Here is a 17024-nt window from a genome sequence, read left to right as displayed (position 1 = left end):
TCTTCCCAGTGATTCCTTTCCCAAAAACAGTCCCACAGAAAGTATAAATTTTATCATGAATGTTTATTATGAACAAACAACTTTACAATGCAGTCATTTCTACTCCTCAGTACATGCTTGAAGGTTAACTTCCACAACCTTGAAATCTTAGGGGGATAAAAGTTATGGCTACACACAAATCCAGGGTTTTAAAAATCAAAAGATCTTTAAAGGTGACCACTGAGATGTCTTCTGAATCAAGCTGCAAAAACTCCCTAGCACCTGTGTATAGCAATCTTACAGAAACCTACGAAACTGCAGCATTAAAGTAAAGGGCCAGACATTTATTCCAGTACCATACACAGAGGGACAGCTTTCACTTTTATTACATTAAGTAATGTGCTGCTTCAGGGCACGATAATATTTTTGCATGGCAAAGAATGATTTACTCCATCTAATGACTTTGGTAACAAAAAGATCAGATACCGCATACTGTTATAAATTCTTTTAAAAAACACAAAACGGTAAAACCTACACAAAAGGGAATAAATTTTCCGTTACCAAAGGCAAGGAGCAAGGAGATGGATCAAAATCGTGTAACCTATAGGTGCAAGGGTTCAGTCAACTACTGCTCCTAGCTTTCAACAAATGGCACCTGCAAGGACTGTCAAGTCTTTCCCTGATTCCAGGGTACTGAAGAGAAACTGCAACTGGAAGTCTTCTTTTTAAATATAACCAATCCTTAGAAAAAATGCAGCATGTCCAGGGTTTAACCAAAGGGGGTTTTTGTTTCCAGTTGTGGCACTTACTTCGAACAAGAGACCCATCTTCAAATGCTTGGGCGTAGCTTAAGGCCAACTTCTTGTCACAGAATAAAATGCCTTTTATTCACCATCTCCGGATTTTACTAGCTCTTTTACCTTAGTTAGGTACACTTCATAAAAGATGCAAGCACACCATGCCCAGAGTCTCCTTGCCTTTGCCTTCATCTATGCGGACAAAAGAACTTCCATAAGATAAGATGATAAAAAACATACATAACCAATTATAAGCTTCTGTCTGTAGGTGATGTCAACAGTAATAAAAGGCATTGCAAGAACACAAACACATTCGAGTGATACTGAGACCTATGAGGCAGAACAGCCTCAGCTACAGGTCCATATGCTTTGAGGGGAAAAAAATAACTCAGCCTGACAAGCTGTCTTGAAAAACCTATCACTGCAGGAAAGACATGACACTCCCCCTCTTCCTCTCCAGCACAGCCCAGACTGACAGAACATGATTATTTCTAGATAGATACAACTGGTGCTTCTCTTTTTACAAGAGCTGATTAAGCACATACAAGAGGTAAATTAAAAATAGTTATAAATAAGGTTTGGTAAAACCACAAAATAAAAAAAAATAATCGAAGATTTATAAATACATTTTAAAATCTAGGCTTTTCCAAATTCCACCCTCACACACCCCATCTCCTCCTTCCCTTCCTTACCTCAGTAAGAACTGCTTTAAGATTTCTTTAGTATAGAGCTGTTCTGCAAGTTTTGGTAATTCCTACCTATTGCAGAGAATTGGTCACATTATTGATGCTTTAAGCTGCATGGCTCATGGGTTAACACTACATTTTTGCTTACGATTCAAGATACCAAGGAGAAGCAGAGAAAGAGAAAAAAATCTGAAAGGGAAAATAAAACTTTCAAAAAACATTCTTAGATATATGAGGTAATATTTATTTGGGCTCTTCACAATACTTAAAATAAGACTATGCAGCAAGATGCAGAGCTTTTTACCCTGCTATCACCTTTGAAGTTAACTGTAGCATTAACAGTGAGTGCATTCCTCCCCAAATGACTAGGCTTCACTGTCAATTATGAAAGGCACAGTAAGATTGCCTCTGATGAAACAAAGCATTTGGATAAAATTAAGCAGGGGAGAAAAACCCAAGCAAAACGAGTTAAAGTAATTTCAGACAAGACTTTTGAACTGCCCTAGGAGCTTTAGTGTTTATCCGCAGTCCTGTAATCCCATGAACAAACATGAGTATTTCAGTCATCAATCACGTGAAGGGGAACAGTGATGAACTTATACCAAAAAGTAAAAAGCTTCTAGAATCTCAGATGAATTTGAAGGGTTTGGGGTTTGGCTTTTGGTGGTGATGGTGGTAGTTTCTTTTAAGAGTTTATGCAAATCTTCAAGTAAGCAAGCAGAACTAATTTTAAGGGTTTACTTCAGCTAGTGACACTTCAGATTAATTCAGCTGACTCTGAAGAAGCTGGTTTGTTCAGACTCATTGGTCTTTTTATCTTCACAAGGGTTAGGGTTACTGCAAATGCAAAAAAGTAACTGAAGCCCAGAAAAATCTCTGGATTTCTTGAATACACAGTCAACTCTCCATTGGTGTGTGCAGTTTTATTTTTTTTTCCAACAGTGGCATCTTGTGATCAAAATTAAGTATTACAGCTTTCAAATATAACATCTTCCAAAATGGAAATCTGTAAATGAACAAATCCAAAACAATACTGGATACGGGTAGCCCCACTAAAGACTGGTTCAAATGCTTTTTCTTGCTCATCATTCCTAAAGGCTGACAACTGCACTTCTCATAGCCCAAATAAAACCTTCAATGACTTTTTTGACAATTTAGACAACACATTTAACACACATGGTGTTATCTTCCCCACTCATCTAATCACTACTGACTAGATATGCAATGATGTTCATTCTATTTAAAAAAAAAAAAGAAACCAGCAATCCTCTGTAGCATCAATGTTTACATTAACCAAACCCTTACCAAGTCCACATGAAATCTTGATTCGTATCAACACCTGTACACTCTTCCCTAACAAAAATATGATATGCATAAATTGTGAAATTTTAAAAATTGTCCAATGAAGTAAAAAGCCTAATTTGCTTAAGATTTTCAAATTTCAAATAACAGATGGAAAACTGCTGTAAAAATCAAAGCACTAGAAATGTTAGTGTCTCATCAATAATGCTTTGACTTGTTTGTAAGCCACTACTAAGACAGTAGCAAGGACAAGAGGATCTGTGAGCAGAACTACTTTCAGTTTTCTGACTAATTGAAACTAGTCCATTTCCCAGACATAACCCATGAGCCAACCGATGTTTTACCTGCAACTTGGTAAAACAAGAATTTATCCCAGTGTCAGAGTCAGATGCCCAAAGAGTCCCACTCATTCTGCAACTACCACTAATTTGGTCTTGAAATTCTTTTATTATTTTCATTCTTGCGCTATGCTTCTCAGTACATACTTGACTGTGTAGGCAAAGGCTGCAAAACCAACTATAACAAACAAGTTCGCCAAAGCGCCGCCTAAAAGTCCATGGTTACGATTGGCCTGTTGGAGACCTGGATGATTGGCAGGTGCCAATGGTACATGCCCGTTAAGAAGGGGTATTCCATTCTGACCGTAGTGTGCTTCCCCATCAGGGACAACATCTGGTAAAGGGAGAGATGGAGGTCTGTTACTGAGCTCTTCTTGTGCTTTCTGTTTTTGTTTAATCTCCTGGAGAAAGAAAAAAGAAAAAAGAAAAGTGAATAGCTGGAAGTGAAAGTGGTGAAACTCTCAGGTGCTTTTTGAAAAGATTTCAGAAACCAAGTTCTTACCTAACTTTAGGAAAAGGATATGGTACACTTTATATTGTAGGTCTTTTAAACTAAACTAACTGCATTACATACATTCTTCACAGTCTCTCCATTGTCTTCCAAAGTTACCTACTTCTGTAGCTGACACTAACAATCATTTGGCCAAATTTATTTTTAGTTCACATGTACATTTTCCAAGAAGCCTTTTTTCAGAAATGAAATTCTCGCATCAAGTCTTACATGTCCAGCTTCTTCTGAACACAACACATTAAAAAAAAAATAAAGTCAAGCCATCATAGAAGCTTAGAAGGATTAGGACTGTTAAGTATTACATGTTAAAAATCTGCCTGTACTTAGGACATAACAGCAGTTATCTATTATCATCTTCAGAGTTTCCCGATGATTTAGGTACTAGCAAAACAGTACTGCAGAAAAGTTATTTCCAATTCTCTGGCATTCTTGTAACTGATAAGGAAACACAATCAAAACCTTCAGTTCAGATTTGTATCTGCGTAAGGAAGGAAGGAAGTGGAGATAAATTTTTTCCCAGAGGCCTGTCCCAAAAGAAGACAGAAGGAAAATAGTTTTTGAACTATGGGTTTTGTATACCTTTAAGCATAATAATAGATGAATCAAACCTGAAGTTCCATAAGCACTCACCAATCTGCCCAAAAAGGCGATTTCTGTCTGTGGACAATGTTTACTTCACTAGCTGGCTCACTTGTTTGTAACCCCAGGTTCTCTCTCATGCTTAAGAAAACAGCTGGGAAAAGCCTCTTCTACATCTTTCCCCTGCTGTTCTACAGTATATGTTCTTTGGGCAATAATTAACACCTGCAATTCGGTGAAATTTGTACAACTCTGAATAGTTTGCCTAACAAAATTAATTTTATGCTTAGAATTCCAGATTACAATGAGCATCAGCACTATAATATTGTAACTCCAGAGTCACGAAACAGAGTTCGTAACAGAAGACTGTTCCAATTCATACAGTATGAAGAAAATTAACTCTCAATGTCTTAATAGTAGCCTGAAAGAACTGAATTCCTTCACTAAGAAGTTACAGGGAAGGAATCATCCTGAGACAAGAAAGAAGCATCCCTCATCTGTAACAGGTGAGACCTTTTAGAACCAAGTTAGCATCAGTGGAAATTGGCTAGACAATCCCAAAGGTCTGAATTAAGTGAGATACCTTTTTCCTTTCTTTCTTAAACCTATACCATCTATTTAACTTACCTGGCAGAAGGGTAGTGATTTTTAGAACCTTAGTCAAAGCGAATTGCTGTATCCTTCGGTTGTTACCCCCATATGACAATATAAACTGTGTATCATACAGGATTAGTGTTGCACAAGACACACACCCCAAAAAGTTAAGCAGGAAAAATAAAACAGTCTGATCTTAAAGGAGAATTAAGAAAAAAAATCTAAAATATTGATGGACCAAATCCAGATAAACAAAGACTAGTCCTACCCAAACTCAAGAAAACACAGCATAAAATTCTACAAATATTGGGACCACAACCACATCTGCTGCATGTACAGCTCAGTCAAGGCTATGATAGCAATCCTAAATACACATACTTGATTCTCTATACAATGGATCTTTGTGCAGCAGAAACAATTCCATTTCAAGATTCAAGTTTTTAATTCTTACACATAGCAAAAGCATCTTTTAAAAGGCTTCCAAGATTGACAGAAGCAGCTACTGTCTGGGAAAAGTCCTAAACATTAGTTTACAGATCTACACAGGGAAGATGAAGAACTACAGAAAACCAAATTATCACACAGATGGAATTCCCTTACCTCCACCACTTCAGGGAAGAGCTCACAGAAGACTTTATCTTTTAAATTAAATGCTAAGCTTTGTGCAGCGAGTTGTCTTTTCTGTTGAGGAAAAAAAAAATTATCAGCACTTGCATATAAGCAAAGTTTACATACTTTAATTCAACATCTGACTTCCCACAAGAATGGTGCAAACCACTAGCCAACTGGTTTCTAACATTTAAAACTTTGTATTTGTGAGTATTATTCACTAGAACAGACATCTAGACATATGTTCTCAGTTCTTCATCATATGAGATTAGCATTCTGTACCAGTGCGCCTGCTTGGCAGACACTTCAAGAGGAAGGAAGGAGAAAGTCCTAACCATACTGTTCACCAAAAGGGATTTTAAGTTCTCCAAGAAATCCTTTCATTTGCCCATCATCTGTATTAGGCAACAACATAATCATTTCTGAGAGATCAAAATACCAGCTGCTGCTGCTGCTTTAACTTTGAGGTCAGGTTCAGCATTCTCTAAGCTGACAAAAGGTACATCACACAGTCCGGAGCTTACTGTGAACTCTGACGTCTCTATGCTGCCCAGTGTGGGGCCCTTTTCCACCATAAAACTAAGAAGGCCCGTCAAGATCGTCGAGACTGACCAAGCTGGATTCCATGTATCCGGGTGGAAATCAGTGATTGAAAGACACAACCTTCAAAAGACAGGCAGTGCATTTTATTATTGCCACTAAAACCATTACATGTTATACATATTGCTAAAATGGTGTTAATTGCTTAAGTGTTAGAAGAAAATCCTTACCTTGTATTACACTTAAACCTTCCATTAGGTGTAATCATATAAATACTAGGAGGTTTAAAAGGAAATTCTCTGGGGAATATTAGTTTCCCATGATAATAGCCACCTGCATTACATAAAGAGATGAATTACTTATTTTGCATGAAGATGAAGTCCTTAACTGTTACTCAAAACGGGCCAAATAAAACCCTTTACTTGTCTCCTTCTCTCCTCCACACTAAAGAGATCAAGCTCATCATCTTGTGTCTCTAAAACACAGTAATAATAATGCCCACCTGCAGTGGATTCACTTTGGAGGCAATCCTCTCACAAGCATATCACAAACAGCACTTTCTGTTGTCAAGTCCATAATATATTTAGATATAACCAGCCAAAGTGTGTGTATTTATTTCAGCACAAACGGGCTAATTTTCCAGAAACAGCTAACTGAAAATAAAATCCCTATGCAGAATCAGATTTCAAAAAGCATTTTGTGACAGGCTGCAGAAGACACTGTGAATTATGTGACTACAACAAATTAATAAGGCTTTCACATTCCCCACTTTCTCCAGAGAAATTCATAAAGAGAATATAAATCTCAGTTCATGTGGTAACAAAATGTGATTTTAGTTACCTTTGATGGTCACGTACTATCTAAAGCGAGCTATCTGCTCCAAGACCTCGCGCAATTACTTAATAGAAACTTATCTGTCTTCAGTTTAACCTAAATGTAGTTTTGTTAGAATCCTTGATAACAGAAAAATTACTAATAGATAGCGGTACCACTACCGCTTTCAGCAAGTTATCACACAAGTCACAGACAGCCTTGAAGCTGCACTAACAGTTTTTAGAGCTATTTCCAGTTGTTATATTTTGCTCATTCAAACAGGCATGTAATTACTGAGGCATGCCAATCACAACATAAAAGTACATGCACACTTTTGCTACATGCTAACTCTTACCTTCATAGGGAGTCATCTCAGGTCCTCGTACAACATAGTGCCTAAGACAAAGAAAAAAAATCTAAACAGTATGAAAGCCTTCACACAATCAGCCATCCATTTCTCTAGAAAAACGAAGATCAATATCACTTCAGCAAAGTTTCATACTCCACCTCCCAAAACCAAGATTCCCATACAATCTATAGGAGGGAGGGAGTCAGACTTGACAACCTGGAAAATCTTGTTCTCTCCATGGTTCATTGTAATTCTTACCATTCAAGGATATTAGATGGGAGGGGCTCTGCACAGATATAAGGCACTGGATCTTTCTTAATTCGCAGGTAGTCTTGTTTAAGTCTCTGTGTTGCTGTCGTCGGTGCTCTCTTATTACTGTTGTTGCTCATCTGGTTTTTAAAAAATATATGTAAATACAATCTTAATAGACATAGAGCTACAACAGTTCACTGAACACAGCTCCATTTTTTTGCAAAATACTTTACAGAGTATTTTTTAAAATACAAATTAATTTACCATAACTTTTAAATGGCAAGAACCATGCAAAATCCTAACCAACACACTCCCAAGAGACTCTGCACATTGCCAAAATGGGAAAATACTCCTTTCAGAACACTGCTGCTTCAATACCACAGTAAATTGCTAGCATGAAAATAACAGAGCTATATTATGCACTATAGAACCTGCTTGAATTCTTAATAACCAGTCTTGTATTTAGGCTGAACACACATCATGACACTGTTTTAAAGGACTTAAGTCTTTTTGAGTAATTATTTTCCCTATTCAGTTAAATTCATTTAGTGTTTCTCACATCCAGTTATTTGAAAGAAACAACAAACAAAAACCCACAAAAGCCTCATTACTGACTTGGAGGTGAAGGCTTTTAAATTACATCTGCCACATGCTTAAAAGTCAGTTGAATTTACAGAAGCGAACTTTTGAGCCAGATTATTCTCTTCCAGATAAACAAAGACCTCATCCAAAATGAGACAACTCAATGTGAAGAAAGGAAATTCCATGCTGCTTACAAGACAAAGAAAGCATTAGCCCTTACAATGCACCTACAGAACACATACCAATTAACAACTGCTATTTAACTCACTTTTGCTGGAGACATTTAGCAAGTTACTTTGCTTTATACATGGAAATTTGAGCCAGAACAAGAAGGAAAAATTTTATAAGGAGGTTGTATTAAGAGATAAGACAACCTTACAATACGAGAGCAGCATCTGACACAAAAAGTATGTTAAATGCCTATAACCCTTTCTATTCCTTTACTTCAGATAGCCAAGCAGAATTTATTGAAGAAATAATAATATTTAAACCATGAGCAACAATTGTACGTGGTCAAATATTCAAACCTTACTCAAAATAAACACGTTTAAACTGGCTTTTGTCAGAATTAGTGTAAATCATTGTTTTAAATATATTTTCTTGAAGGAAGTCACACACCTTTTTGTAAGTCACACCTCTTGAAACCATAAAAATACTAATTTTTCACTAAAAAAGCTTTGACTTTAAAACATAAATTAAATCATATCTTTTTAATTTAACACAATAATTTGTTCTGAAGTCTGGCAACAGCGCCCCTCACTATGGGCTGCAAAGCCACACTGAAGTACTTAAGTTATTGGGATTTTAACACCCCTCAAAGCCTTATCTGAAAGGACAGCTGTATCTTACACGCGGAAAATAAACACTGACAGAAGCGACGACCGCGAACTCGTTGTCCCATCGGGACATCCCAATTTACGAGAAGAGAGCAACCGGCCAGCGCTTCCAGACGGCCGGGCACCAGCACACGATGCTCCCAGATGCAAAACCCGAAGGAGCAGAAGGACAACCAGGGAGCTGCCAGCCCACAGCGGGCCCCAGCAGGCCGGGGAGAAGAGCGGCAGCCGGCCGGGCCCCCCCTACCCCCGGAGCTCCCTCACGGGCTCGCCCCGCCGGCCCAGGCCCCGCTCACCTCTCCCTGCTGGAGCAGGCCCCTCCGCCGCCGGGACGCCCCACCTGCCCGCAGCCGGCGGCCGAACGAGGGAGGGAAGGGGGGAAGGAAGGAGAAAGGAAAGAAGCGCCACCAGAGAAAGCGGGAAGGCAGGGCAGGGCCGCGACCCCCACGCCTCCCCGCTGCGGCGCGACCGCGGCTCCTAGCCAAGATGGCGGCCCGGCGAGGCGGAGCCAACCGACTGCTGGCGTCTCCTTCCGGGAAGGAACCGCCCCACTTCCGGCGTGCGGACCCGCGGCTCCGGCGGCTTCCGCTTCCGGTGGGGCCGCCTTGGCGGCGGGGGGCGCTACTGGGGGGCAGCCCGGCCCTGGGGGGCAGCGGTGGGCCCCGTGCCCTCGGCCTCTGGCCGCCTGGGGCTGCCGCCCTTCCCGGGCTGCGGCCTGCCGGGCCCTGCGGCCTGCCGGGCCTGTGCGCGGGTGCGGCCGGCTCCGGGGGGCCGGGGTGCGGGGCAGCAGGCCGCGCCGCCGGGGGAGCACCGGGGCCGGGGTGCGGGGCAGCAGGCCGCGCCGCCCGGGGAGCAGCGGTGCGCCCTGTCGGGGCAGAGAGGCAGCCGCCAGCAAAGCAACACTGATAACGGAGGTCCGGTGTACTGGGACGTTGCCAGGCAATTGTTAGGGCTTCAAAGAAAATTATATTTGGGAGGCATCGCGGGGTTGTCCGACTTTTTTTCTTTCCTCAAAAATAATTAGCTGTCTGTGTCTGTTTTGCTACAAGTTTCTTCGATCTGTTCTGCAAATTCCCAGTGTTCATCAAATGGATAAATGCAGACTCATTTTCTGTCATTCAGTACACAGGCAATATTTTTGCTTCCAGGATTACACCAGCAGGCCCGTAAAATACAGCAAATTATCTCTTATCATGTTCATGCATCTGTTGCTTCAGTAATGTTTATGAAGAACAGAGCAAGTCCATCTTAGGAGAAAACGCTGCAAAATGTTGCCCCGTTGAGGTGGACACTGTGTTACTTTCTCTCTCGGATCCTTAGCTCGCTGTCTTGCAGGAGCTCTTTCCCTTAAGGGATTATGTGAGATGCCTACGGTTGAAAGATTAAACGTTTCCACAATGTGGGTATTGCAAAGTGTTCTGGAAACACAAAATTCGCCCTGGCCTTAACGTTCTTGGGACAATAAGCAAGCTGAATGAGTGAAAACCAGCATCATATTAAGACGCCGCTTCGTGCAAGGCAGGCTTTAGCAGACCAGTCGTGATGGTCCTTTTCCAAGGATTTCACCCCAGCCCTTGCTGTCAGGGTTATGCTGATCTTCGCTGATTTGGATCCAGCTCAACACTGTTTCAGCTATATTGAATTTGAATACTTGTATTGCTTGTTATGCTTGTTCACATGCAAAAGCTGCCAACCAATTAAAAATGCCTCTTCAAAAGACTAATAAATACTCTAGCTGTGGCTAACATTTAATGTTTTAGCATTTCGGTCATAACCTATATACTGAATTGTAACCCAGTTGAGAGCAATTTTTTGCTTACTCGCTTCCCATGCTCTTCTTTCAGGGCTTTTGAAATTTGCAATTCAAACTGTTTGTGAAAGGGAATTCTTGCAGTTTGATTAGTCAAGATTTAATTTAAAAAAAACATAAGGAAGAGATTGGCTCCTGGCTAATACATCTGTGTTTAGTTAGCGCTCTTGGTGTGTAGAGGATAGCGGCTGTACTGTATCCATTAACTATTAGCATATATATTAGTTTAAGGGAAAGTGTACTTCTGTTGTTTGGGCTAATAATCTTCCTTTATTGCCTCAGGTGAAACGAAAAGGCAGAAAAGAAAATGACTGAGTTGCCCAGAGACTTTGAAACAGACTCATAGATGGGACTGCATGACTGCAATAAAGGCCAGAATTTTTCTTCCTGTTCCAAAAGGTGCAGGCAAGAATCTTCCGTGCCCACAGTTCTCCCCTCTGCCTGAGCGCTCCTGCACCGGTACCCAACAGAGGGCACTGGTAGCCCACACACTTTTTAAGCTCTTAGTTCTGTCTGTTGCCAGTAGTGTAGGCTGTTGGTCAGACTTGCACTCTCTCAGGGGTTTGTGGAGGTTAATCAACATCAAGAACAGGGAGGGGGAAAAATGGCTGTGATGTCAGTACCTGTGGGGGAAAACCAAATTTCAAACCACCTATACGTTTTAAGTTTCACTTTGTTTCTACAAACTGAGGATTGCAAAATACTGTGTCCTCATAGAATCTCTCACTTGAGCTTTCAGTTCGTTTTTGGTGGGAGGATGCAGTTTTCATTTATGTCCTAAGCACTGAGGCAGGCTTGCTGATGCAAAGTGACTGTTGCATTAGACCCCAGGGAGAGCTACAGTTGTGCAGCAAACTGAAATTATGTTTGGCCTTGCAGAACCCCACTGAGAGGTGTTAATTTTTGTTACTTCAGCTTCAAATATGGACAAGAAATATTTTTCTGAAGTAGGAAAATGATAGAGATTTTAGGAAAAAAATTCCAATCTGAAATCATGAAGAGAGAAATTAACTAAACAAAAATATTTTGTTTGCTGATGGGTGTAAAAATTTTAATTTAATGGTAGTTTCATTTCATATGTCTAATATTTTCCATGATCACTCCAGACTTCAGTCACAATAGCAGGATCCTTCAGACACACACTGTTCACCTGTCCCACCTGTGGCCTCATCAGAACTTTCTGAGTTAATGAAGTTTATCAAACCATGTCCTATTCTTTCAACTGTTTTGATTTTGGTGCCATGAAATACTTCAAGGAATAATGGTTTGCTTCACAAAAGAAGCAATAGTTGATCTGTTTTGTTTTAATCTCTTACACTCACTCATCCTTATATCTAATCTGAGCTCACAGTTTACAAATTCTTGAAGGTTTTGCACAACAGAAGGAACTTTTATTATAAATTATTATTATACTTTGATATGTAACACACTGTATAAATACAAGGTATTATTAGAATGCTGTATTAGCCTACATGTATTTTGCCTAATAAACTCCCCATGGCAACTCATGCAGTACAACATATACGTAGTTTTAAACCCTTTGACCTGATGACAATTAACATTTCTTTCCTCTGCTACACCATTTTGTCTTTTTGTGTGTTTGACACTGGAATTCCTACTAAGTCATCTAAGTCTACAAATGCAAGAAATGTGAACTAGAGACTGTAATAAAAGCCCCAGAATGCTGAAGGAATTCCAGAGCTCATATTTATACCTCTGTCATTCTCTCTAATGTTCTTCAACCCCGAAGTATTTCATGCATACGTGTGTTGTCATTAACATTCCATTCATCTCTCTGGTATGTTATTCTCAACACTAATGATAGCATAGAATGAGTCCTCTCTAGAGTAGTTTCTTTCTTCCCAGTTGTTTTCCAACATGCAAATGAATCACACTATAGAATTTCCTCTCTGTAAAGTATCTTTGGTGTACTGCTATCGTGTCTTGAAGGCATATTTTAAACCTGGGCTTGGGAAGTCAATAGAAGTTCCAAAATTATGTTCTTAAACCATTAACTGCAGCAAACAAATAAGTACATACTGCTAAATTAACTTGGAAGGTGATTAACTCCAGGACAGAGACAAGTGAGACAGTTCACTATCTCTTAAAGATTAGAGTTGGTTTTTAGTTTGATATGGGCCCATCAGCAGGATCACATGGGTGGTTACAGGACATGAAAACATCTTTATATGCTTGTGAACACAGACTTTTTGTTTTATTCTTTAAAAATGTGTAGCTGTTTGACTTTTGCACTGCAGAATTTTTTCCTTTAATTGTGATTGTAAGAAAAACATTGCAAATTTTCAGGACAGATACAAATAACCGGAACCCAAATTTGACTGCATGCTCCATGCATGCAGTTCAATGAGTGTTTTGAGGCTGACCTTGGTGGATGAAGAAATAATTTGAGAAAGAAAATGCACCCCGAGGAATGTAGTGAGGGTTAATTAGCGTTCACATGTACTCAAATGTAATCTTGCCCAGTAAATGTGGCAATGCTGTGGCTGCTGAGCGTCTCTGTTTAGATTGTCCACAGAAAGACACAGAATGCTTGGAAGAACAGCCATGCCTCACGGCTGCTCAGAAGTGGGGAGGCTGATAAAATGGAAAGTTCTGGTATTCCAGAAAGACATTTGATGTATCTTTGGGAAAGCAATTTCCCCACGTCCTGTTACCAACAGCCATGTAACAGTGGGATCAGGAGAGGATCTTCTCATAGGTACTTTCAATGGGCAGGTTTTTTTCTTTAGTTACCTCATGACTTGGCCATTGAACTCATTGCTGCTTCAGATAACCGAGATAGGTCTCTCAGCTTAAGTACTGAAAAAAACAGGAATCTTTACATCTGCCCTGAATAGAGAGAACTACCCCCTAGGCCCTTTACTAGTTTTTCAGTCTCTGTAGCCTGTGAAATTGGAGGATCAGTCAGTTATAATGCACTGTCTTACTTTACACGTCCATAGAATGTGTTCCCTGGTATGTATTGTAGTGACACGACCGATCTAGTAATTTTTGTTTGCTGTCTAAAGCCACGGCTAACCGGCACCATGTAAATATTTTGGATGTACAAAGGCAGAATTTGCTAACCGTGAAGAGCTTACTGTCACAAGCACAAGATGCATCAAAGAAATCATTGCCAGGTGAATAACTGCAGGAGTGTCCTGTGGTCTCTCCTGCCTGACTACCTCCTAGAACAGGGGGCTTCAGGGAACTGAAGGTGCTCAGCAAATCTGCCTGGCACCTTGCTCCATTAGCAAAGATACAGCCAGGATTCAGGGCAATTAAAAGCCACAGGGATCGGTAAAGAAGGAGGCTTGGGAGTGTTACACCCAAGTAGGAGAGAAGTGGGTGAACCAAGGGGACTGTGGCAGCCTTGATCTGAGCGGGCTGGAAGAAGTCGGGCACGGGGCTGAACATTTGCAAAGCCATAGGGAAGGAAATAATGAATCTTTAGGCTGTTGTTAAGGAAGAAGTAGCAGCTGGACAATCACCTTGAAAAATGCATCCCATGAGTAACAGGTGATGTAGCTCAGGAAGCCACAGACACATCTTCTCTTACTGAGCCAGGGAGCAACATTTATTAGCATGGCTATTGTCAGTGTTGGCCAAAGACGAGGCAGAGTTGCAAGGTGCTCAGTGATGCTGGTGAAGCCGTTTTTCATTTATGCTAGGCAAAATTTGTGTTCCAGGCACTTACCTGAAAGGCCTTAGTTAGGATTTTGGTTTTATACTTTTTTAAAGCATTAATAAATATTGCTGAACAGTATTTACTCTTAAATTTTTAAAGTGTATTTCTTCATTTTGGGGGAATGCAAAAATTAGGTTTGGGTTGGTTTTTTTTTTTTTTTCTTTTCTTTATTGGGAGGGGCTTTCAGCAAAAGGAATTTGGAATTCTGAGGAATTCTGAGGAAGAAGGATATTTGCTGTTCAATCTATAGTGAATCTCCATCACTGATACCTGAACGTGTTGCAATTATAACTACCTGCATGGGGATGAGAATGGTGACACTGAGAAACCAGATCACCGTCCCAGGGCCCTGTTTGTAATAAAGCACTAACTGATCACGTTTTCCACAGCCTGAGCTTGCACTTTAAACCAAAAGATATCCTTGACCAATAATCCTTCAGAGATCTTTTTTATAAGAATACAAGGCATTGATGCTAATGTCTTGGTCAGATTTAGTTCAAGTAATTGTATCCTGCCTTCCTGAATTCCCTTCCAATTCCAAGTGTATATGAGAGGCATCGCTTCCAGGTCTGAACTATGAGCAATGTCATTTGTATTAAAACAAATTAAAACATTGCTGCTTCCCAATCTAAAAGTTCCATTTCATTAATGGATGAAACGACGTAGGGGGGGTTGGTTTTTTTTTCTCATAAAGTGGCTCTTTGTTAATCTTTGGCCAAAGGGCAATTTAGAGGTTCTGTGCGTTTATCTGTTTTTCTTATTTTTGGTTCTTTGTCCTTTTGTTTTATTGCTTTAACTACCATACTGGCTTTTATTGAGTAACTTTCCTTCAGTGACTGTTTTGTCACTATAGTGCATGTTTGTTTCATAGTATTCCAGAAGTATAGTATATTATTGTCTAGCAGAACTATATTATTTTGTAAAATTGCCCAAACCCTTTGATTCTCTAGGAGACCGATACTCATAAGTGGGTTTTTTTTGGTTTTTTGTTTGTTGTTTTTTAATGGGAACTGGTAACTTGTTCACAAGTAGCTTCAACATGACTGATGATCTTGAGTTCCAGAGAAGGGCTGTGATGGTTCCTGAATCTCACTGATTCATTGTTGATCATGAGGAAATCATCCAATTGTTTTGAAGCTCCATTTTTCTTCTTGTGTAAAGAAAGGGTAATATTTATCGAGCTTTACTGAGAGCATGCATGCTTAATCATTTGGTGAGTGGCATCTATTTTGAGCTCTCTGGACTAAAGGTTCCACATCAGCAAGTGCCAAACATGAATCATAATCTTTGTTTTCCATAATCACTGCTGTTATGATAATGATTAATGTTGTTCATTTATAGGCCAGATTAACATTTCCAGACATCATACTTTTTGTGACTTATTTCATTTTCTACTGTCTGAATTGGAGAGGCAGCAGGCAATCAGACAGCCTTAGGTGACCCAAATAAAATGACAGGCAATTTAGCCTAAGCACTGATAAATAAACTTGCTGAAACCAGAGCTTTTTTCTCTTTGATTTCCTCCCCTGCCTGGCTAAGGACGGGTGTGACCTCCTTTATGATGATTGACAAGGAGATAGTATTACTTAAAAAATAATTCTGACATGTTTCTGAGTCAGAAAGAGGAAAGGTCAGTCCTCTTCCTTATTTATTCCACCAGTACTAGGTAAGGAACTCCATCACCAGGATCCAGTTCCCATTTACCTCTCTGTATTTCCCAAATGATAATTGGTACATGGCCATCAGTGGCCTTCGAATGACATCACCTTAAGATGCAAAGACAAATAGTATGACATGCCAGTTTCTCCTTATTGTTCATCACTTTCACTGCTTCCGCATGCCCTTCTTTAGTATTTGACATTTGTATGATTTCATTGCTCTTTGTATCCAAAGTGCAGCATGCCTAGTATTAGAACGTTATTAAGCTGTTATCTTGCAAGATGGATGTATGCCTTCAAAAGCCATTATGATGGCTGTGGTTTCATTGCTGCTGAACTTCCTTTAGAGCCAGGCAATCTCTACACAGATCTCTATAGATAATCATTCTTCATGAAGATCATTTGCAATTTCACGGCAAGTTTTTCTGACAAAATATTTTTTCTTAACTTGCTTGAAATATTTAGTCCTACAGGGAGATCCTGGCTGAGCTGACCAGTGGTTTGTTTTCTGATGGTTAGACACAAAATGAACCTCATTGAATAGGCTGCTTCGCTCAATATGACAAAATTTGCTAAATTTGACAAATATGCCTCTGCCTCAACTGAGAGGAATTGTCTCCAGTGCTGACAGGAGGATTTGAACCTTTCAATGATAACATGTTTCCTTTAAAGAGCTTACTAAGCAAGAGAGTGCCTGCTAAACTTAGCCTGAGCTGTAAATCCTTGCTTTCCCACTCTACCTTCCGATCTGTTTTTTCCTTGATGTCCATGAAGAGAAACTGGCAGGCACTGAATGCCACCAGAACTGTTGGAGCAGACAGGGTGTAGAAGCACATGCAGTCTTCTACAGCCAGATTCCGATCGGTCCAGGTACAGGTAAGCAATTCACTTACTGATGCAAACTTTTGGAGATGCTGCAGCCTTGCAGGAAGGCACACCTTTGAAGAGGAAAGGGGAAGCCTTTTGGAACTGTTGGTACAAATAATGCTTCAAATTTATGTCTGCCAGCATAGTCTCTGGGTAATTTAATAAGAAATATATGCCAGATGGATTATCAGAAATAAAAGCAAGGCAGCATGATTTCCTGTGGTGCCCAGAATA

At 40.0% G+C, this 17024-nt stretch overlaps 2 protein-coding genes across 3 annotated transcripts in view; one reads left to right on the top strand and one right to left on the bottom strand.

The window, feature by feature from the left end:
- Positions 1-44: 44 nt before the first annotated feature.
- UBE2J2 (ubiquitin conjugating enzyme E2 J2) lies at positions 45-9274 on the bottom strand. 2 transcript variants are annotated; one of them, XM_080379736.1, is made up of 7 exons: positions 9064-9274; positions 7356-7486; positions 7104-7164; positions 6166-6268; positions 5920-6058; positions 5387-5467; positions 45-3503 (listed from the first exon to the last, which is right to left on the bottom strand). In XM_080379736.1, the coding sequence occupies exons 2-7, from the start codon at positions 7356-7358 to the stop codon at positions 3219-3221; spliced, it is 672 nt and encodes a 223-aa protein (XP_080235862.1). In that variant the 5' UTR covers positions 7359-7486; positions 9064-9274; the 3' UTR covers positions 45-3218. The 2 variants fall into 2 exon arrangements, with proteins under 2 accessions (XP_080235862.1, XP_080235861.1); XM_080379735.1 differs by having other exon boundaries at positions 7104-7144; positions 9064-9272.
- A 155-nt stretch (positions 9275-9429) lies between these two features.
- SCNN1D (sodium channel epithelial 1 subunit delta) overlaps positions 9430-17024 on the top strand; it is a 28479-nt gene continuing 20884 nt past the window's right edge. The window contains exon 1 of the mRNA XM_080379694.1: positions 9430-16799. The gene's annotated coding sequence lies outside the window, so the exon portion shown is untranslated. The remainder of the gene's footprint in view (positions 16800-17024) is intronic.

This window comes from Falco punctatus (assembly GCF_963210335.1).
Source record: "Falco punctatus genome assembly, chromosome: 3".
Lineage (NCBI taxonomy): Eukaryota > Metazoa > Chordata > Aves > Falconiformes > Falconidae > Falco > Falco punctatus.
The sequence above is the reverse complement of the archived record's forward strand: the minus strand, read 5'-3'. Positions and strand labels throughout refer to the sequence as shown.

Coding starts and splice junctions, on each gene's coding strand:
- UBE2J2 (XM_080379735.1), bottom strand. CDS start 7,486: ATGAGCAACAACAGTAATAAGAGAGCACCGACGACAGCAACACAGAGA. Junction 5,468..5,919: donor TAGAGACGTCAGAGTTCACA/GTAAGCTCCGGA, acceptor TTTCCTCAACAG/AAAAGACAACTCGCTGCACA. Junction 3,504..5,386: donor TCTTCCCTGAAGTGGTGGAG/GTAAGGGAATTC, acceptor TTCTTTCTCCAG/GAGATTAAACAAAAACAGAA.